Raw genomic sequence first — 25717 nt, forward strand, 5'->3', positions numbered from 1 at the left:
GAGAAAATATATCTGCCCTGAACGTTACCGAGACTCCAACCAGCCCTCAACCAAACTGACGTCGTCGGTGGCCCGCCCGGAGTGTTTGTAATAGCAGTGGCCACCCCTTTACGAAAGGAGTGAGTTCCCAGGTCCTCCACACTCAGTCCAAGGGCGACAATTTCGTCACGGTGCACCTGGCAGGTCTTGGTCAGCCACGCAGAAAACCGTTCCTTTGCATTCGCCCCAAATACAAGGGTGGAAGTACCCTCACGCCTCGACCCCCTGGTAAACACGAGCACGGCGAGGCTACAACACAACATATTATTGTAATTCAGCATAATTTAATTGTCAAAACATACTGAATATAATACCTCAACACAGGGCAGATAGTGGGATTCATTGGGTTGGCAAAGACATGCTTAGGGAAGCAAGTCTTTCCCTCTTGATCATTCTTCATCAGACCAAACTTGACAACCATTGCATCCCCTAAATTACTAAATACTCAACGACTCCTTTAAAACATTATAATATTATTTAGTGTACCATTCCAAGAGATGTGATCATATCGAATTGAACCAACGGACGCTGCCCTTGCCATCAAATTCCAACTGAACAGCAAAAAGCAGTGGACGTTGAGGTATTGGTTGTGAACCGATACATTCCCCAATGCTTTCGCGGCTAAAAACACGAACCCTATGTATATATTAAATTTGGCCACAACTCATAAACACTACTACGTAGTAGTATACCTGAAAATGATACAGGACGTTTGCCTTCATTGATTGACATATTCCCGTTCTGCTTCATCTGGGCCACATGTCGCTTGTACCCATCCGAAAATGCTAATAAAAAATACTGCGTAGTATTAAAATAGTTTAGAAACAAATGTACCTGAAAGTGTTGAGTCCACTTCGGACGATACTTCCATGCTGGACTCCTTGTACAAGAACTTGATCGCACTCTTGTACCCGTTGACTGTCGATGCCGTGTTGAACGTTCTTGGCAACAGCTCGTTACCTTGCTTGTCGCGTTTCACGGACACGTAGGAGAGGTACATCTTGCACACATTCTCTGGAAGAGGTAACATTATGGTTTCGCCCACAACATGCACCGGGTTATTGGCTTGCAGCCATCGCTTGAAGTGCGAGACCATGGTGTTGTAATGCTGCCTTGTACCCTCCAGTAGACGAAGGCGTATGACGTCGTCGCCTGCCTCGGCCTCGCTCTCGTCAGCCTGACGTTTCCGGCCCATCAAACAAAAACTCCTTGTAAGTTATGCGGTATTTGCTACGGATAACCACTTTCGTAGAAGTTTCGTAATCCCAGCCAATCTGTCGATTACTCGATAGGTATACAAATATCAAGTACTGTAAATCTGGATTGGTTGGGGTTACGAAACTCAGACGAAACTATTTGTTTCGCAGTCCTATGGATTATCCGGCTATTACTTTCGTAATCCCCAACTATTGTACTAGTACTGTATTGTACAGATCAGATCAGAAAACACTTTAGATTCTAAATTGACTCCATTTGCTTTTCGAGCAAGCGAATTAACAATACAAAAGAATATTAATTTGAGTTTCAAAGTCCACGAAAATTCCTATATTGACTCCCCCTATTAACAACGCCGCCCAAACCCCTCCTACCAGGGAGGTAAAATAGCTCAGTCGTAGAGCATCGGTTTCTTAACTCAACGGTTCGATCCCCGGCTTCCCCGGATTATTTCCGTAAGGATTTATCCGTCCCTCCAAGAGTTGAGCGAAGTAAAATCCGAAGATTACTGTCGGATAAAATTAGTTATCCGGAAAAATGGAAAACTGGTGATGTGCCATCATGAACGTGTGGTGTAGAGCATGTGAAACGCACGTGTGTTGTATGTTTTAGCCAATCAGATTTTGGCAACAATCTAGTGGCTACCTGCGTGCCTTGGCTGTGATGTGAAGAGGATTGTAATGAATGGTACACAACTCAATTTACCACCTCCGACCTGAGCCACTCTGCTTGTGTGTATGTGTCGATTGATTTTTCTTAGCGTGATACGTATTGCTTGGATTGATATGATATTTCAAGTATATTGATCTCGTCTGCTTCATCAAAATCTACCTCGGACTTGGCGCTTTTAGTGTTCGACGGAAAGAAAATCCTAGTTTCGTGTGTGGTCCCAAAGCTTTGTTAGCTACCTGGAGGGAATGACCCTTGAGATGGTTGGTAACTACTTAAGGGAACCAAAATCATTGCCCGAGCCTCAAATCAAATATGAGGATTGTCTGCATTGCGAGCCGCCGATTATCTCGACTGGCAATGAAGCGCATGGCCGGTAGCACTTGTACAATCGGAAGAGAACAGAGCAAAAAGTTCGCTTCTACCTCTATAGTCTTCTACCTAAGTCGTTTGTCCAGCAGCTACGCGACACGACTGTGGAAAAACTCCTGTGCATGAGGTGTGGTCTGAAGTCGAAAGTCGCTACGGGACTTCGAATGTTTCATCTGTGACTGGGTTATATGGGTCAATTGATTAAAACGGCTCAAAAACCATTTGACAACATCCAGTCATGGTTTGGTGAGATGAAGTCGCTCAAGAACCTGATCAATGCCCAATCTCCTCAACACCTTGGTCGCGACAGTGTGACAGATGACTTGATCATTTACATGGTATTGAATGAACTACCCTCTCAGCTTTATGGTGCACAAATCAGGTACGATGGGTCTTTTAACCTAGCTAGGGTAGAGGCTAAACTTGTTGGAGTTTTTGGTCAAAAGAAGAAACATGCAATTTTGACCATTGGAGGTCAAACTCAACGACTGGATATGCCGGTTAGCAATGCTAACGTTTCCTCCAATCAGAACTATCGGAAACGAAAATCATCCGGAAATCTAGCCAATCAATGCAAGCGTTATGACACTGGAAAGGCGTTTTCCAAGGCAACTCCAAAAAGCCGCAAGTGCTTCTACTGTGAAGGAAAATACAACGTCAACGGCGTGGACCACATGAAGTGGGATTGCCCTAAGCGCCAGGATGATTTTCGACGAGGCTGGGCGCGAAGTTCGATTTTCGAAGAACCTCGGCGAATCGAAGATGCGGTGCCCAAGGGTCGTGATGTTCGCACCGAAGTGGCCTGCGGCGCTGTCGTGACGCGTGAAGAAGTGCCTCCAAGCCGTCAAGAATTTGACCTGCCGAACATGTCTATGGACGACATATTTTCGTTCCCTGATGACAGCGACATGCTGTCCTACTCGCCCGCCTTGGCTGTGGCCACGACATCCACTCCTCGTGTCGAGACGATGGCGGCATACATGCGTGACCTATCCGTAAAGATGGACCAGGTATTAAAATTACTGTGTCCGAATTTACTAACTCGTCGTGAAATGAGTAGTCATGAATGGGTACTCCATAGTGGTTGCGGTCACCACATGACCGGTGACGTTAGTTTTCTAACCAACTTAACAATGCATTCTGGATTCACATTTGCATTTGCTGGTGGTTATAAACTCGTTCATACACACATGAGAGTTGCGGTCAATACTGTGACGTTGATTTCGATGTTAACTAAGGGTACTGTCAACGGTGTGCCCCTCATATTCACCTTGACTGTTTACGTGGATTACGAGTTTTTTGCAGGACATGTGTCCGCGTAAAGCATTGTGGAATGTCCTAGAAAGGGTTGATCGGCAGTAGGCACCCCGACCCGCTTGGTTCACTTCATATGGACACTTGTGGCCCCCTTAAACAAGCTGGAATGTATGGCACATTTGGACATATTAGGTACTACTGTTCAATTGTTGATGATGCGACGTCGTATCGATGGGCTACATTTCACTCAACAAAGGACATCATTCCAACTAGTATCAAAGAATTCGTGAAACTCGTCTAGCGACAGTGTGACAGTGTCGTACTTCGAGTGCGTACTGATGGTTGGACTGAGTTTACAATTAACAACAAATCACTTCTAAGTTTTTTCGAAAACTCGGTGTAAAATACGAGAAGTCAAATCGATACTCACTGGAAGAGAATGGCTCTGTTGAGAGAGACCATCAAAGCAAGTTTGCCAAGGTCAGGTGCATGCTATTAGATGCTGACATGACGTCCAAATGGTGGCCTGAGGCTCTTATGTATGCCACGTACCTTCAAAAGTAGGACACCATCTCAAAGACTTGATGACAAACACCCTTCGAAGTACTACATGGTGAGGTACCTGATGTGAGTAATATCAGACCTTGGGGAGCCATCTGCTATGCGCATATTCCAAAGGAATTACGAAAGGACAAGAAATTGGAAAGTCGTGCGTTAAAATGTCGCCTTTTAGGTGTGGCAGAGGACTACAAGGGATATCGTCTGCTGGATATACATAATAATCGCTTTCTCATTTCGAGGGATGTCACCTTTGACCACGAACACACCCGAGCGATTACAGAGAAAGCATTCGCTGACGTGGCGACCCCACCGACTAGCACTGAACTTCGTGCTGTTGACCTGCTTCAACCACCAGAAAGTTATGAAAGTGGTTGACAAAGTGAATCTAAATTTACGTCACCCGATGACGTACACTTGCGCCTTGCTGCACGACCATGCAAATCAACAGCCCGGATGCACCGACGGATGGTGGTTGAGAGATGTCCTCCTCGTGGAACACAGAAAACGTTTCTTGTAGAGACTCAGCACTGAGGCGCAAGATGATCATGGGGAGTTGTTGTACGAGGTCGACCAGAGCGGGGGAGTGGCCTCGTTTGGTTGTGATTCTTATACGTTTTGATGATGCTTTGGACTGTTGACTTGGGGATACTCAAGCATGAGCCGATTTTGCCATAGCCCATCCCGTCAAGGTGCTTGGATACAACAAGGGAGCGCAGTTCGTGTGAGAGCTCCTTGCTTGCACATGGAGCGTCGTTTGACATGCTATTAGTGTAGCTTTGATGGTGTAGTGGATGCAGTTCACTTTGATAAGTGAATTGAATGTTTAGGGGCTGTTCCAAGTAACTTTCAAAAAAGAACGGAGCCAATCAGAATCGTTTCCGTCGTACTTTGAAATCACTTTTTCACAGTACAATGGCGAGTCATGATTTGATCGTGTTTTGGGTACTGATTTCCATCCAACTTTTAAACGACCAACATTATACATATTCCACAGTATATAATCTTTTGAAGGTATTAATTATTGCTATAACCCATGACAACCAGTAAAAATGAACTCCTATTCGACACTCATTGCAGTCACATGCCCACTAAAGGCAGCCAAGTCACTATCAAGTATGCTCGTACGATTCCAGCAGTTGGTCACCGTCGATGGCGATACTGCGCGCCATGCTTCCTTCGCCCAGCCCATTGCAACGACGAGGGGTACTTCGTACAACCGATCTTGACGTCCTTCCATGACTTCTTGAATTTGATCCAGGGCGTTTTGAAGCTGCCATTGTTTCACCTTTGCCTTGAAAGTGCAATGATGTCTGCGTCTTGCGGCTGAAGGTAAGCTGTCGTATTTGGTGGCAGCATCTTCAGATTCACACTTGTCAACTGGTGCTCATCCAACGCGATATGCGGCGGCGCATTGTCGACCAACAGCAAAATCTTTCGATCCTCGGCCACCATACGCTTGTTCAAGGAATCGAGGTACGTGTTGAATATACGACCATTCATCCAAGCCTTCTTGCTGGTGTGGTAGTCAAAACCCAATTCTTGTCCAGTCTGGTGATTAAAGCATCTAGGCTGCACTGCCGTGCCAATGAAAAGGGGGTCAACGACGTCAGACCCGTCAGAATTGGTCGTATGGGCCAATGTATTGCGCTTTTTGGACTTCTTTGTTCCGGGAACTCGATGCCGTGTAATCAAGCGGTGGGGGGACAAGCAGTAGAAAAAGGAAGTTTCGTCCATGTTGTAGACATCTTGACGATTGTAATCACTCGTTGCGTTTAGGACATCTTGTCGCCCTTCAAGGACTGCAGCGAGCGGCATGGAAGTGGCTTCACCGTGTTGGAGCTTGCTGGTGAGTCCGTGTTTTCGTTGGAACTTGTGTAACCATCCTTTTGAAAAGGATATACGTTCGTCTTCGGGGATCCCGTGCACGTCACAAAAGACGCCCGCCTGCTTCCGGATGAGTTCTCCGGTGATGCAGACGCCCAGTTGCTCACAGCGTAGTACCCATTGGAGGACTTCATTCTCGATGGCTGGTAGCTTAACGTCTCGGTTAATCGAACGAAATTTGTTGTCCGCTCGGTTTTGCAGATTGGCATGTCGTTTAATTACATTCCCAATTGTAGCTTTTGTTGGAGTGGAAACGAGTGCAAATGTGTTCGCCGCCCATGCCGCCAGCTCAGAGTACGTCCCTTCCGGGCGACGAGTATGCTCAGCACACAACTCATGCTTGTCAACCAAAGACATGCGCACCTTCATGTTTCAAAATAACACAACGCTACAGTATTGATGCCTTTCACTCTTAGCATTTGAATTTTCAAAACTTTCTGTGTAAGTTAATAAGTATAAGATTATAAAAATTATAGATTTGCCCCGTTTAAAAGTCAGAGGGAAATCAGTATTTGTGCATCCCAAGTAGGTTAAAATGATTGGATTACGTTTTACTTGATCTGAATATTGGATATTCAACTCGCACCTTGGGCCTGCAAGTCCATGCCGAGGTTGGTCGGAGCCGCCATTAGTGGACGTGTTCTCGTCAACTGCACCACCAGGAACTGTGAAATCAATCCCACTTTCGCAGGATACCTTTGGGGTCATGCCACAGTACCGCTGTGGACGCTTCGGCAGCCATGACAATACCTGTGCTGACAGCGAGCCGTACCATGTCTTGCTCACGGCACGGCACGAATCGACTGCTGTTATGTACGAGGAGAGGCTGCGGAACATCATGGAGGAGACTTCAAAGCTATAGCTAGGCATAGCTATCATGCTTCTTGTAAATGTACATGTTCCTAAAACTCGTATGACCTAGGCCTTGTGCTTGGATCTAGGGCAGGTCGCCACCGTTCCAGTAAATTTCGCTGGTGAGCAAGCACATTGGTCTTTATATGAAAATTAGTATGTAAGCATATGCCACTGTGATTGGATAGGTTTGTCCAATCCGTGCGCGCTGAAAACCTCAAAACACGATGGACCAAAACACGACAAAACCATCGCTAGCCAATCACGTGGAAGCAGAAAACACGACAAAAGCACGACCAAATTGCGATCAAATAACGACAAACTTACTTGGGAACGCATATTGGGTTTAAAGTACGACGGTACTTGGAAGAGCCCCTTAATGAAATGATTTGGTGAAGTAGTGGGGGACTTCCAAAACCGTCGCAAACTTCTTTGAGTCGACGATTTTCATCGGGAATTATAATTCAATTCACCCGTACTTCTTTGCTGAGACGCAAATAGAGTCTCAGCAAAGAAGTAAGCCAAGCGACTCAATTTATAACTTACAAAATTTATACCATACTATAAACAAATACAAGTACCTTCATTGTGTTTGATTAAGTGGTGGCGACTGCTTTTGCTGGCGCAGGATGACGGGAACTCGGACGCCGACGATGAGCAAGTGCTACTTTTGTTAAGAACACGGATGGCTCTCAAGGAGCGTCATTACTTGACCTCGCCATCCCTCATCGCAAAAAATCCGACCCCGTGGGCAACCATGTACGCCGCCCGCGACTGGAGCTCGTTCGTCACGTCTGTGTCGCTTGATCCCGAGACGTTTGACCTCTTGCTCGTCTCCTTTGCCAAGCACTACCCTGTTCACCATCTCAGTGGAAGTGGTGGAAGACCACCAAAGATAAACAGCATCAACGAAGCACTTTCGCTGGTTTTGCACTTCTACAGTGCACCATGCGAAGGCAAAACACTCTGTGCACTGTTTGGCATGCCGCCAGCTACCCTTGCTCGAACGCTCCACAAAGCCGAATTGGCCTTATCGGCTGCATTGAAGACGCTTCCTACCGCGGGAATCCGCTATCCAACAAAACGTCAGCAACGGGAATGGGGAGTTCTTATCAGCCGTGTGGAACCACTTGTGCGTGGCGTGTGGGGCTTCCTTGACGGCAAAAACTACCCAGTCAAAGCACCAACAGCAGTGGACCTCCAGAATGCGTACTAGAATGGGTGGTTGCACAGTACTTTTGTGACTGGCACGCTGCTGTTCGGTGCGGACGGAACAATCGTATGGGGGCGCCACAACTTTGTCGGTAGCTGGAACGACGCTGACACAAGCTCACCGCTTCGGGACAAGTTGTTGGATCCAGATGCAACTCTTGCCGGTCATGGTGTGGTGTCCGACTCAGCGTTTCGGGTGTCGGGTGATCTATTCGGCAAGATTAGGACGCCGTTGAAAGATGGCGACATGGATCGTGCATCACTTCAGTGCAGAGCTGGTTTACTCCGAATGAGTGTTGCATTAACTTCAATTCGTCAGGCCGCTGAATGGGGTATGGGTGCAACCGAACAAGTTTATCGACAGCTGCTTTTACCACTTCCATGCAATCCAACATTACGTAGCTTGCGCTTGCAAAACATTTTCATGCTGTATAATTTTAGGGTTAGACGAACTGGTATTTCACAAATTAAATCGGTAATGCAAGGTTGAATAACACTTGGAGTACTAGGAATGTGCTTCTTAAGGTCAAGTACTAGTATCATGCGAGTCAAAAGTGGAAACATTTACTACTTTCATGTAGCGAAGCACATTAGTTATGAAACTGTATCAGTCTAATTGTTACTACTTATCAAGCAATTTAGTAAATACAGCTAGCATACATTGATCGAATTTCTCGCGTCGTTCTTGCATCTCAAGCTGCTGGGTTCGGAATGCTGCATCACGCTCCTCCATTTTCATAACAAAGTCAATCAATGTAGCACCATGCATACCAGATTCCATGCGTTGCTGTTTCTCGATTTTGTTGTCGGCCAAAGCATTCAGCATGTCGTCAATATTGCGACGGCGAACCGCAGTTTCGCTCCTAGCAGGCTCTGCACCACGCAACGTTCCCAAGGCGATCAACTCTGCAGGCGATAACCCAGTTCGTTGAGTGGCGACCGCATCGCACTCAACCAACGCGTCAATGGGAGCAGCATAACCGTCCGAAGCGCCTTCGCTGTCGTTGCCCTCATTGGGGGGCTGCTCGCAAGATGGCAAGTCGCAGACTCCCATCGCTGCTTCGATTGCTTGTTGGAGTCTCTTTGCTCTTGTTACGGTGGGTGGACACATGGGGTCGCCAGTGGGTTTGCGGATACTTCGAAGAACCTTGAACTTTCGCCGGATGCTGTCGACGTCGCGTGCTGGCCACCCGTCGTTCGCTTGAATTGACGTGTTGTACGTCTCTCGAATGATGTCCCAGTGCGCTGGCCCCCAAGGCAGGTGAACTTCGACAGCATCAAGCATCACGTGCACCTCGGGGTCTGTCCATCCTTTGCCTCGTGATGGCTTTGCCATGATCTTGTTGGGGGACATCATCAAGTGACTTCGACACAACTGGGCAACAATTCTGCACATCGTCAAGTGACTTCGACACAACTGGGCAACAATTCTGCACAAGGTTTTGATTGGCTTATTTTATCCTATCACAGCTATGCATTTTTCAATGGCTGACCAATTTGAATCGGTTTTGGTCGAAGCTTTTCAGCATCGGCTCAATAATATTCACTCACAGTACGGATAAATTTTGTACCACAGTGGGTTCAAAAGAAGTTTGCGCCGTTTTGGAAGTCCCCCAGTGTGTGAGCTACAACAATATTTGGCAATGGGTACGAAGACTTTTGAATCGATTTTTTTGTATCATATGTTTTGTTTTCATGTTTTCACGTTCAGTTTTCATTCGTTTGTGCCCAATCAGCATCCTATAGATAGAGCAGATGTTAATCTGTATGGAAATATATTTACCTTGCCGAACCTATTAATATGTCAAAAGTTATAGTCAAATGATGAAAAATGTCATGTGGGGTACGAAGACTTTTGCCACCCACTATACATTCTGACTCGTCTGTGGATATCGCTATTCCATCCTGTGTAATGGCAGACGTACCGGTTAAGCATCATTTAGACGTAAATGATGACACTAAAGAACTTACATCGGATGGTAAACGAAAGTTTCCTAACCATGTGGAGCGATATACAAATGAGCGACAATCTGATAAACGTGCTCGTTCTACTGATTCCAGTGTTAGTGGGAGTCATTCGTTCGTCGAGGACACCACTGTTCAACCGCTTCCTCTTCCTGTACGCAGTAAGCGTAAGCCATCGCATTACCTTGAATATAATTGTAATGCATCGTCTCGCAGTCATCGTGAAGTGGTCTTACTTCCTGACGTTCACCCGCGAGTTGAGCATCTCAATTCCAGTCAAGCCCTAAACCTCCTTGAAGTTGGGCTACGACAACTAGAAAATAATGAACTAGTTCATGATGTCAATGTTGGACATATCACCAATCAACGAATTGATTCAAATCGTATCCCAATTCCACGATCATTAAAAGAAGCATTATCTGGAAATTATAGTTCTCAATGGCGTGCAGCAATTGACGATTAATACAATTCGCTTATTGACAATGGTACTTTAGATGATTTGTCAATTGAGAAAAGATGTGGTGAGGTGGTTGATGGAATGTGCCAGTTACCTTTATAAATTTATATTCTGTGTAATTCTTACCTACTTTGTCAGAGTATTTCCTGCAATCCCAAACATACTAAGTATTCATGCCAAGAGGTTATAGTTTGCCACAGCCCTGTCAAAGATAAACTAGTCATGTAACGCCAAGAAAAAAGAACAAAAATGTCTATTGTATATTTCAACGGATTCAAAGACAAACAAGAGGCTCACTTCCATTTTGCCATGTACTGCACACTTCCATCGGGATGCCGTCCGGATACGATGGCGGGCGACCTTTCCTGCGAGCATGAATTAGCATTACTGTACCGATTTCGGGGAGTTACAGCAAGGCAGTGTCAAATGGACCGCGTTCCCTGAAGTCACGGGACCGCTTCGGTCTCGCCCGTTGATATTTCTGGGCCGGATACCGCCCTGTCTTGTTCCTTTGGTATTCGGAGGAGTCCCTGAACTCATGGTCTTCGTTCAGGAAAAGTCAAGAGTGCCCAAAAACCCACAAAGCGGTATGTTATTTCATGTAATATCGAAAAGCATGATTATCTGATACACTTTTTTATAGTCCTCAAGCGTCCTGAAGCACTTCTTCAGGAAGATCTTCCGCCATCTCAACCACTTCAAACTCACCACTATCTACGACAGTTTGTAATATTTGGCCGGTCACGATGTCTTCAGCAAAGAAGTCGCAGGTCTCCACGGCGTTTCCAGGGGGGTTCGATGATTTGACATTTCACAAATCCTTTGATCACTGTGCTTGTAGTCAACGTGTTCGAGGCGTCCGAAATCTATTCCACCAGGTCCCAGCGATCAGGGCTGCCAAGCCAGAAAGCCTTGCCCCCGCCGCCATGATTTTCAGCAATTTGGGTACGCAAAAATTCAACCCACTTGCGACGCATTAACGCTTTGATCGGTTTCATCCAGGCAACGTCCGCAGACTGGCACATCCAAATAAACGTTGGCGGCACGCGAGAAAGGAGCACTCGTAGCTCTTCGGCACGGACGGTAACGTTCTCGGTAAAATGAGCACTATAGTCATCCCACAGGAGCAGCACGTACTTTGCAGACGTGCCTCGTCGACGGCCAAAGTGGTATCCCAAAAAATGGAGTGAGATGTCGCTGTTCCACCAAGCTGACGGGCTGCCGTAGATGCGCAGGGGAAAGTTGTCGTGCAATTCGGTGATTTCATTCCAAACACGACGCCCGAAGCCATTTCGCTGGGTAAGGTTTTCTTGTACGACACTCTTGATTTTTGACGCTTGTGTTTTTAGGACCAAAAACAGTGGGTATTTGGCGCCTTTGGCATCAGCCAGAAGCATGGCGGTCATTCGGTCCTTTTCGTGGCCTGAACACTTGATCCACACAGTCTTCGCGCCTTCCTTGTTGATTGTTTGCTTCGGTATGTACTCGTAGTTGATCCCCGTTTGATCTGCGTTGTAGATGTCTTCAATGTCGTTGTCCAGAATGATCTGTCTGATAGTTGTCTTGAACTCTGCTAGAGCCTGCTGTCCGTCTTCAAGGTTGGCCTGGCCGGAACGTGTTATGACTCGAATGGCAAGTCCCCAACGCTTCATGAAACTCTTGATCCATGTTGGACTTGCCTTGAACTGATCTTTGGATAGGCCCAGGTCAGCCGCAATTTCCAATGCCTTGCATTGAAGCAAAAGGTTGCTGACGGGTACACCGTCTTGGCAAAGTTCTGCTACCCAGAGAGCAATGTTCTCTTCGTCGCTGTAGGAGAGCGTTGTGGCGGTTCCTGGTTGACATGTAGTTCGCTTTTGGCTAGTTGATGGCTGGTTGGCAGCGCGTGTAATGTGAGCACGTTGAGCTTCCCATCGCAAGATCCTTTTCCACACAGTTTGTCGCTCGTTTCCAGTCACTCCATTGAAGAAGGTGTTGATGGCCGACTCCATGGAGTGTTGGACGCGCCAGTTGATGATGTGCAGCTTCTTAGCGTACGTGTTGAATTCGCGGTGATGCTTGTGGGTACTTCTCTTCATGTTCTTGATGACAGGTCGGCCAGTAGCAAGCCGATGGTACTGAGGCTCGAGCGGTGGCGCCATTGTGATTTTGCCGCCTTTCCAGTGTTTTTAAAGAGCTGCCGACATTCAATAATATAGTTTCTGGGAGGTGGTTTTTACTGCTTGAATAGTCAAAAAGTGGGAGATAGTGAAATTGATTGGATTATCGTAGTTGACAATGTTGACGATCTCACCATTATCTCTAAGAGCCAAGATTTAGTTGAAAAGTTACAATCTCAACTGGGCCAACGCTTTAAAATGAAAGATTTAGGCGATTTCAACTACATACTCAAAATTCGTGTAAAGAGGAATCGGTCGCAGAAAACGATGGCACTTTCACAAGAGAAGTTTATTAAGGATCTCTTGACGAAATACAAGATGGAAGGTTATGGAACAGCAACCACTCCACAGCTAGTGAGAGTCGAACTGAAACCAGAAGTTCAAATGACTTCAACTCAGATTGCAGCACAGCCCTTTGACTACAGAGGACTCGTTGGGTCACTACAACACTTAGTACGTGGTACTCGACATAGCTATTGCAGTTCGGGAATTGAGCAAATATTTGAGTTGTTACAATAGTTCTCATTGGGAAGCAGCCCTGAGAGTACTAAGATACTTGAAAGAGACGTCTACATATGGACTTCTAATTGACGGAAAACAAGCAGGTGCTTCCTTTGAAGTCTACACAGACGCAAGTTTCGCGACTCAACAAAAAGAGCGTAAATCCATCACTGGTTATCTTGTCATAATTGCTGGAGTCTGGATCTCGTGGTGCAGTAACAAGCAAGCTTGTATTTCAGTTTCTACTACAGAATCTGAGTTGGTTGCATTACAGTGCTTGGCGGAAAAATGCAGTCAGTGCTACTGTCAATGTCACTTCAAATTTGTATGGAGAGTAGGATTTGCAAAATTTGAATTAAAATAATATTTGACACCTTGAATGGGGACAATCCAGAACGAACAAATCCTATTGGATCATTGTATTGGCCAATCAATCTCCAATGTAACGTTACATATTTATGTCGCATAAATGGTCGAATTCATGAATCGAACAAATTGGACTGCACGAATGGATTCATTCAGGAGGGGGGTTTACCCCGAGTACCCTCCTACCGACTCTAACAAGCTCCCACACATAGCACACGTACAACTTAAAATTGCATTACAGTCGGAATTGACTTTTCAAAGGAACCCTTTACGGTCTCCGGGCTAATCTTGTCCCACACACGAATGGTGCGATTGATAATAGCAATGCGCTTTACACTAGTCGACAGCCGCGAGAGTGCCTGCCCAAAAAGAATCAATACAGGGAGGTTTACTGAGTTTTCCAAAATAAAGCTGGATGTTAAGAAGCGACCAATAAAAATCGAAGAAATTAATTACATCTCTGATTCTTTTCCACTCGAGTCGTTACTACCTGTCACGCTGCCGCCATCGCTGCTGCCTTCTACGCTTTCATTGTCACTCGCTTCGACTTCTTGTAGCCCCTTTATGTACTCGGCCAGCTTGTAGAGTTGTCTGTCGGCCTTGTGAATACAGCCCTTGATGCTGCTGGGTGCCAAGTCCTCAAAAGCTTCCATCAGCCGCACATACACGTCTTTGAATTTCGTGTCCTGTGTGTACTGACGCCAACCTAGCATATATCAATAACCATATCAATAACGCTGTGTATTGTACTTTGGTACTATACTTGGCATTTTACAATAGCCCAGAAAATCTCAATTGGTTGCAGGTCACTATGGTATGGCGGTGTGTACACCACTTGATACCCTAAGGCACGTGCCACAGCTACAACCTCAATGTCAATTTTGTTGACATGCACACTTAGCTTTTTCCAAAGTGCAGCTTTAGTTTCATTTGTAAACGAAATGCCGTACTTCGTGCAAGCATTTTGTAGAACACTCTTTTTTTGTCCATATTTAGGCGTTACGATAGGAAGACCTTTATGGTATTTGGCATTGTCCATTACTATAACAGCATAGAAAGAAGTTTGGAAAACCAACTCACAAAATATGTATGATCAAACATTCCGTGATAATCCTTTGTTTCAGGTTTACCGGTTCGTTTTCCTACTTGAAATATATCTAAGCATAAGAGTTTGCTATCCATACAACCACTAATAAAACAAAATCTTTCACCTTTGTGCTTTTCTTTCACTTCCAGATCAAGTTCATCACTAGGATCATATAATGAATCATCATGCCGACTATAATGGTGGTGAATATAACTCTCATCCAAATATACAATTGGCCGTCGGTTGACATCGCCCGACAAAATATCACACACATCAGAAACATATACATCACGATGCTGTAAAGAAGCATCGGACATACGGAGGCCTAGACCTTTTTTTTCTTTCCCCTTTTGTAACCCAGTTTTGACAGAGCCCTTTGGGTCGTCCGTTACGCGGCTAGAGTGGAGAACTCCGACTCTGGATCAAATCCAAGCGGTGTTGGGACCGCAGAAAGTGAGCAACATATTTGGCGACGGTTCGTTGGCGTACAAATTCTTGGGTGATCTGTGCCAGTGTGATCGTCAGAGAAAGCCTTGTGCGGAGGAACATGTCGGGCGACGCTTGGGGCTTGGTGGTTGTGGTGCCCTTGTCGACAAACTCTTTCCACACCTGTTGGACCAACTGTTCCTTGTGCCGTAGATAGCGGGCGGCTGTGCGGCTGGCTGCAGCGGTACCTTCTTTGCGAAGCTGTGCGTTTACCATTAGCATGTCGAGTAGTTGGTATGTGAGGCTGGTGTCGAGTATCAGAGCCAGTGTGAGTTTGCATGTGTAATTATTGAAGTTTTATTGTATTTTTGGCTGTCTCGCAATTGTTAGTATTATACGTAAGAGTTTATTTGATAATAGAGTTAGATTCGAAAGGTTTTCAACTTTTGCGGTATCATGTCTGAGCGTGTATGCCATTTCAAGATCTGTTTGCTTTAGAGTTTTTTAGCGTCTTCCCAGCGCTACAATTTCATATTCAACTTTTCTTTATTAACTTTTCTTTATTGCGTTTTTGTAGCTAAAGTTTTTGCCAAAGGCACCCTCGCGGCTGTCGACTACTCTTAATGCGCTTTTCTTGAAGCGTCAAATCGTCACCTTGACCTTCGTCGTCCTCCAGTAGCCACGCTGTCTTCAACATCGCCTTCAATGGTCCCATAACCCCGACATCAAGGGGTTGGCACCTGCTCGTGGAGTTCTTCGGCAGCGGTTGAATCACACTGAACGAGGACTCGGCCATTCTGTCATGTGCCTTTTCAGACACATGGCATTCCAGGTTGTCGACAAGAAGGACGGAGGCTCGAGCAAATGGTCCGCCAGATTGTCGAGGTACATCATCCACACACGCTCGTCCATCCATGCATTTGCTTGGACGGCATACCAGTGACCAACAGGGTACGTTGGAAGCTCCCACTTATTAATGATTCCACCAGACTGCCCTTTCACGATGAACATAATGGTGTGACTTCACACCTACATTGGCTTTAGAAGTAGTTGTTTGATTGCCTTACCATCAGCTCGAATCGTCAAAAGTGCCGTTAATCGCTCCGAGTGCTCTTCGAACTTGTCCACTTTGCTCGACTTCCCGATCTCAGCCAGGTGCTCCCGGGGGGCCAGTTTCGTCAGCGTTCAGAATGGTGTGCTTTGGGTAGGCAGCATACTTGGTGTGGAAGTACACTGCATAGCCAAGCCACACAGAGTCCAACACCTCTTGACTGAGTTCGACACACAGGCTTTTCGGTGTCTAAACCGGTTGCGCGTACAAAACCGAAGCAACAGACATCGAAGAGATTCATAACCAACCTCCGGGTTCTTCTTCGCCTCGATGTAGGACACGAGCCATGGCTTTTGGTTGCGCCGGATCCATTGCATGAGGTGAAACACTCTAACGAACTTGTTGTTGTCCCGCCGTTCGCTCATGTACGCAATGATGTCGCCCTTGAAGGGGATCATGGATTTGCGGCCTTGTCCTCCCATCGTGGCCTTGAGGCCGTGGCGCGATCTGGATGTGATATGGGACTCCTTGCACCGCCAGCCTTGCCATGTCCCGTAGGGATCCCAACGTCCCGAGAGAACTGCCGTTCGTTGGCGCAGCCAGACGCGTGAAACTGAGCAATGACGGTTTTCCGATCACTGTTTGTGTATCGGCGCTGCTGGAGCTTCCCTTCGATCGGAGGCATTTTTCGTTTTGAAAGCCATGTTGAAAAACATGAACTTGAATGTGCCTTTCTTGTGATTGGTGGGTTTTGAAACGTAATCAGACCATCTTGCCGATAAAAGTGACTCAATTTCATCCAACCGAAATCGTTTATTTGATCTGTCATGTGTGCCCTTTATAATAATATGCATGTCCTACTTGACGACAGCGTTTTCCCGCCAAGCACTGTAAGCGAAGGCGTTAAAGAATGTGAGTGGGTCCGTCATCTTCTTATAGAGATGGGATTTCAACCAACTGGCCCCATAGTTATCTGGTGCGATAACACAGCCGCAATTGACATTGTTCATAATCCTGGAAATCACAAAGCAACTAAGCACATCGAGACAAGGTTTCTATTTGCTCGAGACTTAGTTGAGAATGAGAGAATCAAAGTCCAATACTGCAAGACAGAGGAAATGCTCGCAGATCTTCTAACGAAGGCACTACCTGTCAAGCAATTCGAATTCCTTCGCCATGCCATGGGGGTTCGTAACTTGAAGAAGAATCATGTGTGACTTACCCATGCTGCTGCACGTTGTCCACCTGTATCACCCAAATCTACAAGTGGGTGTCGGATAAAATTAGTTATCCGGAATAATGGAGTACTGGCGATGTGCCATCATCAGAATTGACAAATTAACGTGTGGTGTAGAGCCTGTGATACGCACGTGTGTTGTATGTTTTAGCCAATCAGATTTTGGCAACAATATCTAGTGGCTACCTGCGTTCCTTGGCTGTGATGTGAAGAGGATTGTAATGAATGGTACACAACTCAATTTACCACCTGCGAACTGAGCCATTCTGCTTGTGTGTGTGTGTCGATTGATTTTTCTTAGCGTGATACGTATTGCTTGGATTGATCTGATAATTACACACCGCCCCTAGTCGAGCAGGCGCGTTTATGTATAATTGGTGAAGGGCTACATGTGGTTCTAGTATAGGTTAAAAATGATAATCCAAACTCAATTCACCAACCTTTTTCCAAACACCTCACCCCTAACCCGCTCATAAAAACCATCCCATTTGAAATAAACTTTCCCCTAAACCCCTTTTACGAGGGAGTCATATGGACAAAAGGCCTGCTGAAAAAGTCAAGTCGTGAGAATGGTTAGGGTGACTTCTTCGATGACGAGACCTGGACCAGTCGTGTGAAGTTTACTCCACGCTATCAGACTCCCATACAGTAGCAACTTTGCCGGCTTGTGGCGTGACTGAGTGTGTTAACCTACGCAACAAGCCGCCAAAGTTCCACATATATCGCGCCTGGGTCGTGTTTCGTGCTGCTTGTGTAAAATATCTTCTATAGTCGAGACATACTGTATGTACTGCCTAGAGATACTAGTAGTATAAACCTTGCTTGCGGTACCAACGGATGGCTGAATGTGCTAGGGGGTCACTTACACCGTGGACCAAGCGAGCAGTGTGTATGAGGTGGCAAATTGAAGAATGACGACATTGAAATGGGGTAATCGCCAATATGTGAGTATATCAGCAAACTTCGCCAAAATGTGAAACCTTCGCCAAAATGTGAGCGCACAGAATATCGCACTTTACAAACATAAATCAAACATTTGACACTTTGTAATTTACACTTAACTTACATGTTAGTTACCGGTACCTTGAGAATGACACCTTGTGGAGTGGGTGGTGGATTTCAGAGTACACCACAAACTGGCAAGGTTTCACTGAGGACGACTGGTGTCGTGAAGTACACTGTGTCCACCAGGCTTCCATTACATTCCCTTGTGGCTAAATCGTTGTACTCATGCAGCAAGGCTATGCCATTACCCTCTATTTAGACCAGCTATTACCATCGTCAACAAACTCACCAACATGACTTGGTCTATGACTCTATTGGGACTGGGAAAATTCATACTCACAAGACTTTATTAAACGTGACGCGCTTGTGACATCGCCCCATGTTCTGTAATAACGACAGAATTGTTGCAATAACGACGAGATTATTGTGATAACTACTAGTTTTGTGTGAAGACGACTGGTTTTGTGTGAAAGCGACCAGTTTTATTGTGACAACGACGATTTACATGTGCTAGCGCCATATCTGCTGTGTGTGAATATAAATTGATCTTTTTTTGCTTAACGTTATCTAAATATTTGTTGTGACGGAGATATTACCTCTATAAGTGAAGAGAACACGGTAGTAATATCCGGCATTTAAGTTTGAAGGTACTAATTTGAGGTATTACGTTGGTTGGGATGTGAATGCTAGGTAGTTGCCCCCTTTTTTTACTGTTGAAAGTCCTTCCCCCATGACTACATTGAATTCTAGACTTCCTTTTGAGGGGGTGCAAAGATGTATTCATAGCGGAAATACACAGAAAATCAACCTGCAAATCTCATAGCATTGAATCATATTGTGATTAAAGCTGGGAGTTTTTAGTCACTATATTGTTGGCATCATCCCCCAAACTTAACAAAGTTTCGATCTCCGGAGGCTGCGGGAAACGATCAACTTTACAATCCTCAAACGATATGGCAGTACGTTGTTCATCATCACCATACACGAATCAAATCGAGTTCAGCCTGAGGAAGAAAGCAGCGGTCACTACTTTTAATTTCAATTTTGAAGGATTGGCATCGTCCTCAATTGATTGCGCTGAGTTGCTTGGCTTCACACAAAACGGTTGCATACTTTTTAAAATATGACATTTAAATGTTAGAAAATTATAACATAACATATCTATGTATGCTATAAATTATAGCTCAAGATAGAATAATTGTTTGTCATCTTTCACGCTATATTTGAAGTTTCGCCAAAATGCGTTTAATGTGGGGGGTCAAAGCAGGGACCCTTGAGATTACATCCGAAGATCTATCAACGTTGGTACTCACCTACGAATGGCCCCCAGCTATGGTATCCGTTTTTGACCACTTTGAAAAAGAGTTGGCTGAGTAACCATCGACAAAAATGTGGGCGAGGGCAAACGCTTTCGCGGCGGCAATTGATGAGCAACTGGGCAATTTTAGCGCCGCTCCAATCAGCACTCAAGTCATTGATTTGCCACGACCCTCCGTTCCACACAAATCACGGTTTACGGTTGCGATGGACGGTGTTGTGCCCAAAGAAATGCTTGTGTTCGAGTTCAAAGCACAAATTAGCAACGGCCAAGCAGCAGTAGCTCAGATTTTCACGATTTAGCTATATTCACAGAAATGCATTCTTTTTTTAAACTAAATTGTCAGTGTGCTTAATATACAAATGGCAACTATGTATTGTAGGAGCAGAGTAGATCAGTTCCCGCAGCCTCCAGTGGATACTTTTCGAAAATGCATTAGTGGTTAAAAGTCGGACAGGATACAGTGAACTGGGAAATAACTCGACACAGTTGCACTCGAATAAAAATATGCAATCCACATGACAAAGACTAAAATGCAAAAAAATACATCATAACTTGATTGGATTAGTGACTTGAATTCAATTTAAGATATGTGATTGGTCCGCCTTGGAAACACCGAAACGTTCAAACTTTGAAACGCCTGCCCCGCTGCTTCCCCAGCGAGTCCAAAGGTGGTACAACCTCGACATGCGCATCAAGCTACTCATGGCCTATGTGAATACAAATCTCTCGGATAAGGCTATTTCTGCATTAGACGATTGGTATTCCACGCACAACTTGGCTGACATGGCTGAGTAAGAATTTCACATACCTCACCACCGAACGCAACAAACGGTGCTTGACGCTTGGTGGTCAAGGGAGACCTGTCGCCATGCCATTCGCCAACGACTTGTTGGTCTTCATGAAGGCCGTTCGAGCCGACAGCCACCTCTTGACCACTGCCCATATGGTCACATGGATCAAGACCCATCAGCAATCGTGGGTCGAGACGTACCTCCAACGGAAAGACGCTAGTGGAACCGGGTACGATGGATTGTTGGGTCTGTGCCAAAGCTTTGTCCACCTCCATGGCTTTGCGCAACGTGTACCTTGTTACTACAAGCTGAAACGAGCTGAGTTGAAAGAGCAGAAGAATGCGTTTGCAGCGACCTTCTGGGAGAAGAAAGATGAGAAGCCCCTACGAGACATCGTCAATGTAAATGAAACAGCAGTGTACTACGACATGCCACCTCGACGTACGTAGTGTGAAGTTGGCGAAGACGCGAAAGTGGATTCGACCAAGAAGCATTCCGATCGCCTCACGGCTGTGCTTGGAGTGCGTGCGACCGTGCTTGGAGCCTGCGCTGATGGTCCGTCATGGTGCATTGCTGCATTCGGCTGACATGTGACGTAGGGACGAAGCTGCCAATACTGTTCATCGTGCGTGGGCAACCCGCAGGGCCGATCGAGACTGATGAAGTCCCAACGTATCCTGATGGACACGTATACGCGGTTTAAGAAACAGCTTGGTTGAATGAGAGTGTGTGGTATATTACCTCAAGGAGCTGTTGAAGTATGAGCTGGTTGGCCCGTCAGTCCTCCTGGTAGACAACCTCACTGCTCATGTCTCTTACACGTCGCGGCGCACTGTCGACGAAGAGCTGCATGGTTTCTTGGAGCCGCTGCCGCCAAACGCAACAAGCGTGTCGCATCCTCTTGATGTTGGTGTGATGGGGCTACTGAAGGCCAAGCTTCGCGCTTTGTGGCTACAGCAGAAACAGGTGAAGTCTTGCGGCAGAAAAGATAATGAAGATGATTGAACGCACGATCAAGGCATGGGAACGTTTGAGTGAGTCTGCGGTGAAAAGGTCATTCGAGAAAGCACTGCCACGCGTCCCTCGCGAGCGATGCGAGCCATCTATGAGCGAAGCGAATCACGAGCGTAGCGTGTAAGTCCCGCTGGGCCAATTTTTTTTTATATTCTTTAATTGAGTTTATTGGGCGAACGATGAGGATTTAATGGTTTTTGACTGCTGCATTTGACTCCTTTGATGTTTGGCTACCTGTTCGTGAATTTTTTTTGTTTAAGTGAAGTATTTGTTATGTTGGATTCTTTGATGTTTGGCTACCTGTTGGTGGATTTTGTTTTGTGTAAGTGAAGTATTTGTTATGTTGGATTTTGTATGGGTTTGTTTTGGAGTCCTGTGGACTCAGTTGTGGAATTTGAATATTTTTGTGATGCTGTGGCGAATCACATCAGTTGAATTTTTCGTATTTTATCAGACGAAGACGAGTGTTGTATGACAAAATAATATTCGAACTTGTCTCGATGTGTGGTTTACAAACTCATATATTGTTGTGTGCAACTGTGTCGAGTTCTTTCCCAGTTCACTGTATACAGAAACCAAGTGATCGTCGGACCGTTTGTCCGACTTTCTTGTTCGTTGTAATATTAATTATATACAAAAGCGAAGTCTAAACCAGACGTGAGAAATTGACAGAGGAAAGTTGGACCGAATGTCCTGTATCCATTGATTGGTTATAAGTGCTTTGACCATGGCAGATGAACAACATAATGACGTTTTGCCTGCAACCCGCCAACTAGCAACAACAGTACAGAACAATACCTTGGAGCCTGGTACTACTGGAGGAGTGGTGTAGTGGTAGGTCTGACTGTGGTGGTCGTAGGGTGAGCAGTATTGATTGCTGTGGTGGTGGGTGTGGATGTGGTAGTAGTGGTTGGTTAGTACTACTGGAGGTGTGGAGCAGGCTCTAAGGTACTGTACTGTACTAGTACTGTCGTTTCTAGCTGGCTGTACAAGATCAAGTCGCGGGACGTAACCAAGAATCAAGGCAATATCTTGTGTGAGTGGAAGTTCGCGGTGCAGGAGCTCCAAAACGTTTATAACAGCACGATTGGCACTGGTTTGGGTCGTCGTCGTCCCTACACCTCGGCCACGGCTATAGATAGCTGCATTACATTTGGCACTATAATGGCCAATTTGCCATCATCCTGGGGTTTCACTGAACTTGGACGTCAGTTTCGTACAGTATGTCCCAAATGAAGATGGTCATATTTGTACGCCTGGCTAGAAAACGTAGACGGGAGACATAAGTTCTGTAACCCCGAAACCCCGAGTAAAGGCAAAATAATTAGGTCGAATTTAAGCCAATCAGAATTGAGTCGGATGAGATGTCCGACTTTATCACATTGTAACCTGCGGCCAAAACTTGAAGTCCATAAGTATACGTTTTGAATAGCTTAATCGAATACAAAGTCGACTTGCACCAAAACTCGACTCCTTCGTTTAGACATACGTTTATCTTCGCTTATGTCGCCGAGGATGACTATGTTCGTCATTTCCCGCAGCCTCAAGGCGTCGGTCAAGTCGCTTCTGTCCAACCAAGTTGAATCGACGGCTGTGGAAGTGGCCACGACATGGATCCAATGTTCCATGGACATCAACAACGCCCCCACCGACCTCGTCTGCAAGTTCGCGGCGTTGCCGGAAGTCAAATCCATTTACGAGCCAGTTACAATGACACTCGGTGATACCCAAGCAATGACAAACCAGCAAGTGCTGTGAATGATGACATCGCATGGGGGATCAAGAAGATCCAAGCGCCGGCGCTATGATGTTTGAATGACGTGGATAACGAAGATTGGAGGGTGATAATGATGTCAGGGACACGCAGTTAGTCCTGATTTAGTTGCTTGACGGGATCCGTGACGTGGAGTTATGAGGGGTACGTGTAACCGCCAAGCAATCCAATGAGAAATAATTTCATGGCCCAGGCTATCCGAACCCACCAAACACGATGACTGGCGTCGTTCAAACATGCACGATCCTCCAAATATGGCACAAACAACGTCCAGCCCAAACAGCCTGCCATGTTTGCAAGGTGTGGTGTGGGTCATAGGGGTAGGAGCACTTGGGGATGTCGCTTGTGTATGGTATGACCCGAGATGGTGGTGCACAGTTACGGGGTGTGGGATGTAGAAGGCTTCCACAGCCCACACCTGCCCACATCCGCCCGCATGCACCGCGAAGGTACCTTCGTCGTTGGATGGTTGGTTGACTATATTATGCAACTCGTCCACATGCACCATGTCCTGTGAACCACTTGTGACGGAGCTGGTGCATGGCCATGGGCTACACTATGACCTCGTGATATTGTCATCACAAAGGTACTACGTAGTATATGGTTGGATGGGTGGATTATCGTTGAATTCGGTCGTCCTTCCCCAGAGGTCTCAATGGTCGCGTGATCTTAGCTGGCGTTTAGATAGATCATCCAATGTTAGGCAAAATGTAAAAGTAATCTATCTAAAAGCCAGCTAACATTGGATCTACTCTTTGCTTGCTTTGTCCCTCTTGGTAAAGCCAAGAGAATCTGGAGTCCGAACCTCGGGACCTTGGATAGTTTTGTGCGTCTAACCCACACGACCGTCACACACGCCATCCATCCAGCACGGCAATCCACTGAAACCTTGACATCCCATCCAGAACTCCTTCATGGATTGTCCGTGCTGGATGATGGGGATCATGGAACATGGTGCATGCGGACGAGTTGTGGACATTGACAACCAACGATTAAATGACACCATCCAGGCACCTTCCCGTGGAAAGTGTCTGGACGTTGTCGTTTACACATGTGATGGAAAAGCTTGTGTCAAGGGGCACTTGACAATGAGCATAGTGACAGGGTATGTTGCGATATCCCGCAAAATATACTAGTTGGAGTATAATATTATTATTTATTCCGTTTTCAGGATATTTTCGGCCGAATAAGTATGCGTATCGCAGGAGTTGGCAACGAAATGGTATCCGGACACGTCCTTTTGACACAAATGATCTCGATGCGAAGTACTAGTATTTATTTATCCAAATACTGAGAAATATCAAGTTGAGCGTGTTTAATGTCAAACTATTATTGTCGGTGAGTTTTGTTGACGAAGGTAATAGCTGGTCTAAAACTACGGCCGTCATCCTGAGGCTGGGGCTGGTAGCACGCCAGCCTTGGCTCCGTCCACATCTACCTTTGGGCCTTGGGTGTCCTTGAGCCGGCACAAGCCACCGTTGAGGTTGTACCACACAAACACTTTGCATCCCGGTGTCTTTTTACATTCAGCGCAGCAGGATTCAACAGTCGTCAGATTGAACGAAGCTAAGTCGCCGCCAATATAGTGCGTGTTGTCTTCCAACGTACCACACGTGCTTAGGTCATTCGGGTTCAGGACTTGGGTGGACTCGGATGGCGGGGGAAGAGTCAGGCCGCGGATGCTAGCAGCCACGGCCTTGAAGATGTTCAAGCGGCCGTGGCCAAAGAGGTTGTTGGGATACTGCGTGTTGGGAATGTCACCGCAGTTCTTGTTGGGTGGAGTTAGCGTGTTCGTATCCACATTCTCGGTCAGGGCCCTGTACACTTGGTCGTACGAGGCGCCATTGTTGGCAGACAAGTACAAGGCGATGGCTCCAGAAACATGAGGCGCGGCCAAGCTCGTACCCGAGGCCCTGATGAAACTATCGTCGCTGGAGTGTCCTGAGGTAGGGATGTGTTCACCAGGAGCAGAAATGTCGGGTTTGACGAGTGTTTTGTTCAAGACGGAAGGTCCCAAACTTGAACCGAACGCCAAATAATCGTAGGAGTCAGTGTTGCCGACAGCAATCACTTGAGGGGATATGCCAGGATAACCTGAATACGTACAGCCTTGACGGCCGTGGTTGCCGATCGCAAATACGGGAATGATTCTCGCTTCTCTCCACTTTGTAATGATATCTTCCAAATAAAAGTTCCTGGTGAGATGTCCAAAGCTGCCGTTGATCACATGAGGGGCCTTGCTGGGGTCACATTTGTTGATGTCTTTGTCGTGGGGACAAAGCAGGAATTGAGTGCATTCCACCAACTTGGATTCCTCCAAACCATAGTTGAGCCCTTTGCACGCAATCCACTTGGCTTTGGGGGCGACACCAATACCTTTCGTTCCCACCATAACGCCCATGACGGAAGTGCCGTGCCCATCCTCGTCGTCGGGAAGCTTATTCGTCTTGTTGTACGGGTCGAACCAACCATATTCTCTTCGCCAGTTCGACTCCAACGACT

At 46.1% G+C, this 25717-nt stretch overlaps 7 protein-coding genes across 8 annotated transcripts in view; 2 read left to right on the top strand and 5 right to left on the bottom strand.

Annotated features, from left to right (window-relative positions):
• Positions 1–1260, bottom strand: part of H257_12083 — a 3504-nt gene extending 2244 nt beyond the window's left edge. For both annotated transcript variants that reach the window (XM_009839194.1, XM_009839193.1), the window contains exon 1: positions 874–1260. In XM_009839194.1, coding sequence (XP_009837496.1) covers positions 874–1234 — 361 coding nt within the window. In that variant the 5' untranslated portion in view covers positions 1235–1260. The remainder of the gene's footprint in view (positions 1–873) is intronic.
• A 1709-nt stretch (positions 1261–2969) lies between these two features.
• On the top strand, positions 2970–3403 carry H257_12084 (hypothetical protein; the record flags this gene model as incomplete). The annotated part of the gene is made up of 2 exons (XM_009839195.1): positions 2970–3305; positions 3377–3403. 2 exons carry the CDS (start codon positions 2970–2972, stop codon positions 3401–3403), a joined length of 363 nt encoding a protein of 120 aa, XP_009837497.1.
• A 4131-nt stretch (positions 3404–7534) lies between these two features.
• H257_12085 (hypothetical protein) lies at positions 7535–8065 on the top strand (the record flags this gene model as incomplete). The annotated part of the gene is made up of 1 exon (XM_009839196.1): positions 7535–8065. One exon carries the CDS (start codon positions 7535–7537, stop codon positions 8063–8065), a length of 531 nt encoding a protein of 176 aa, XP_009837498.1.
• A 618-nt stretch (positions 8066–8683) lies between these two features.
• Positions 8684–9415, bottom strand: H257_12086 (hypothetical protein; the record flags this gene model as incomplete). Its single annotated transcript, XM_009839197.1, has 1 exon — positions 8684–9415. One exon carries the CDS (start codon positions 9413–9415, stop codon positions 8684–8686), a length of 732 nt encoding a protein of 243 aa, XP_009837499.1.
• A 4546-nt stretch (positions 9416–13961) lies between these two features.
• On the bottom strand, positions 13962–15304 carry H257_12087 (hypothetical protein; the record flags this gene model as incomplete). Its single annotated transcript, XM_009839198.1, has 2 exons — positions 13962–14204; positions 15086–15304. 2 exons carry the CDS (start codon positions 15302–15304, stop codon positions 13962–13964), a joined length of 462 nt encoding a protein of 153 aa, XP_009837500.1.
• Positions 15305–16169: 865 nt separating this feature from the next.
• H257_12088 (hypothetical protein) lies at positions 16170–16555 on the bottom strand (the record flags this gene model as incomplete). The annotated part of the gene is made up of 2 exons (XM_009839199.1): positions 16170–16322; positions 16382–16555. The coding sequence occupies 2 exons, from the start codon at positions 16553–16555 to the stop codon at positions 16170–16172; spliced, it is 327 nt and encodes a 108-aa protein (XP_009837501.1).
• Positions 16556–24599: 8044 nt separating this feature from the next.
• On the bottom strand, positions 24600–25616 carry H257_12089 (hypothetical protein; the record flags this gene model as incomplete). The annotated part of the gene is made up of 1 exon (XM_009839200.1): positions 24600–25616. The coding sequence occupies one exon, from the start codon at positions 25614–25616 to the stop codon at positions 24600–24602; it is 1017 nt and encodes a 338-aa protein (XP_009837502.1).
• Positions 25617–25717: the final 101 nt, after the last annotated feature.

This window comes from Aphanomyces astaci (assembly GCF_000520075.1).
Source record: "Aphanomyces astaci strain APO3 unplaced genomic scaffold supercont1.38, whole genome shotgun sequence".
Classification (NCBI taxonomy): Eukaryota; Oomycota; class Saprolegniomycetes; order Saprolegniales; family Verrucalvaceae; genus Aphanomyces; species Aphanomyces astaci.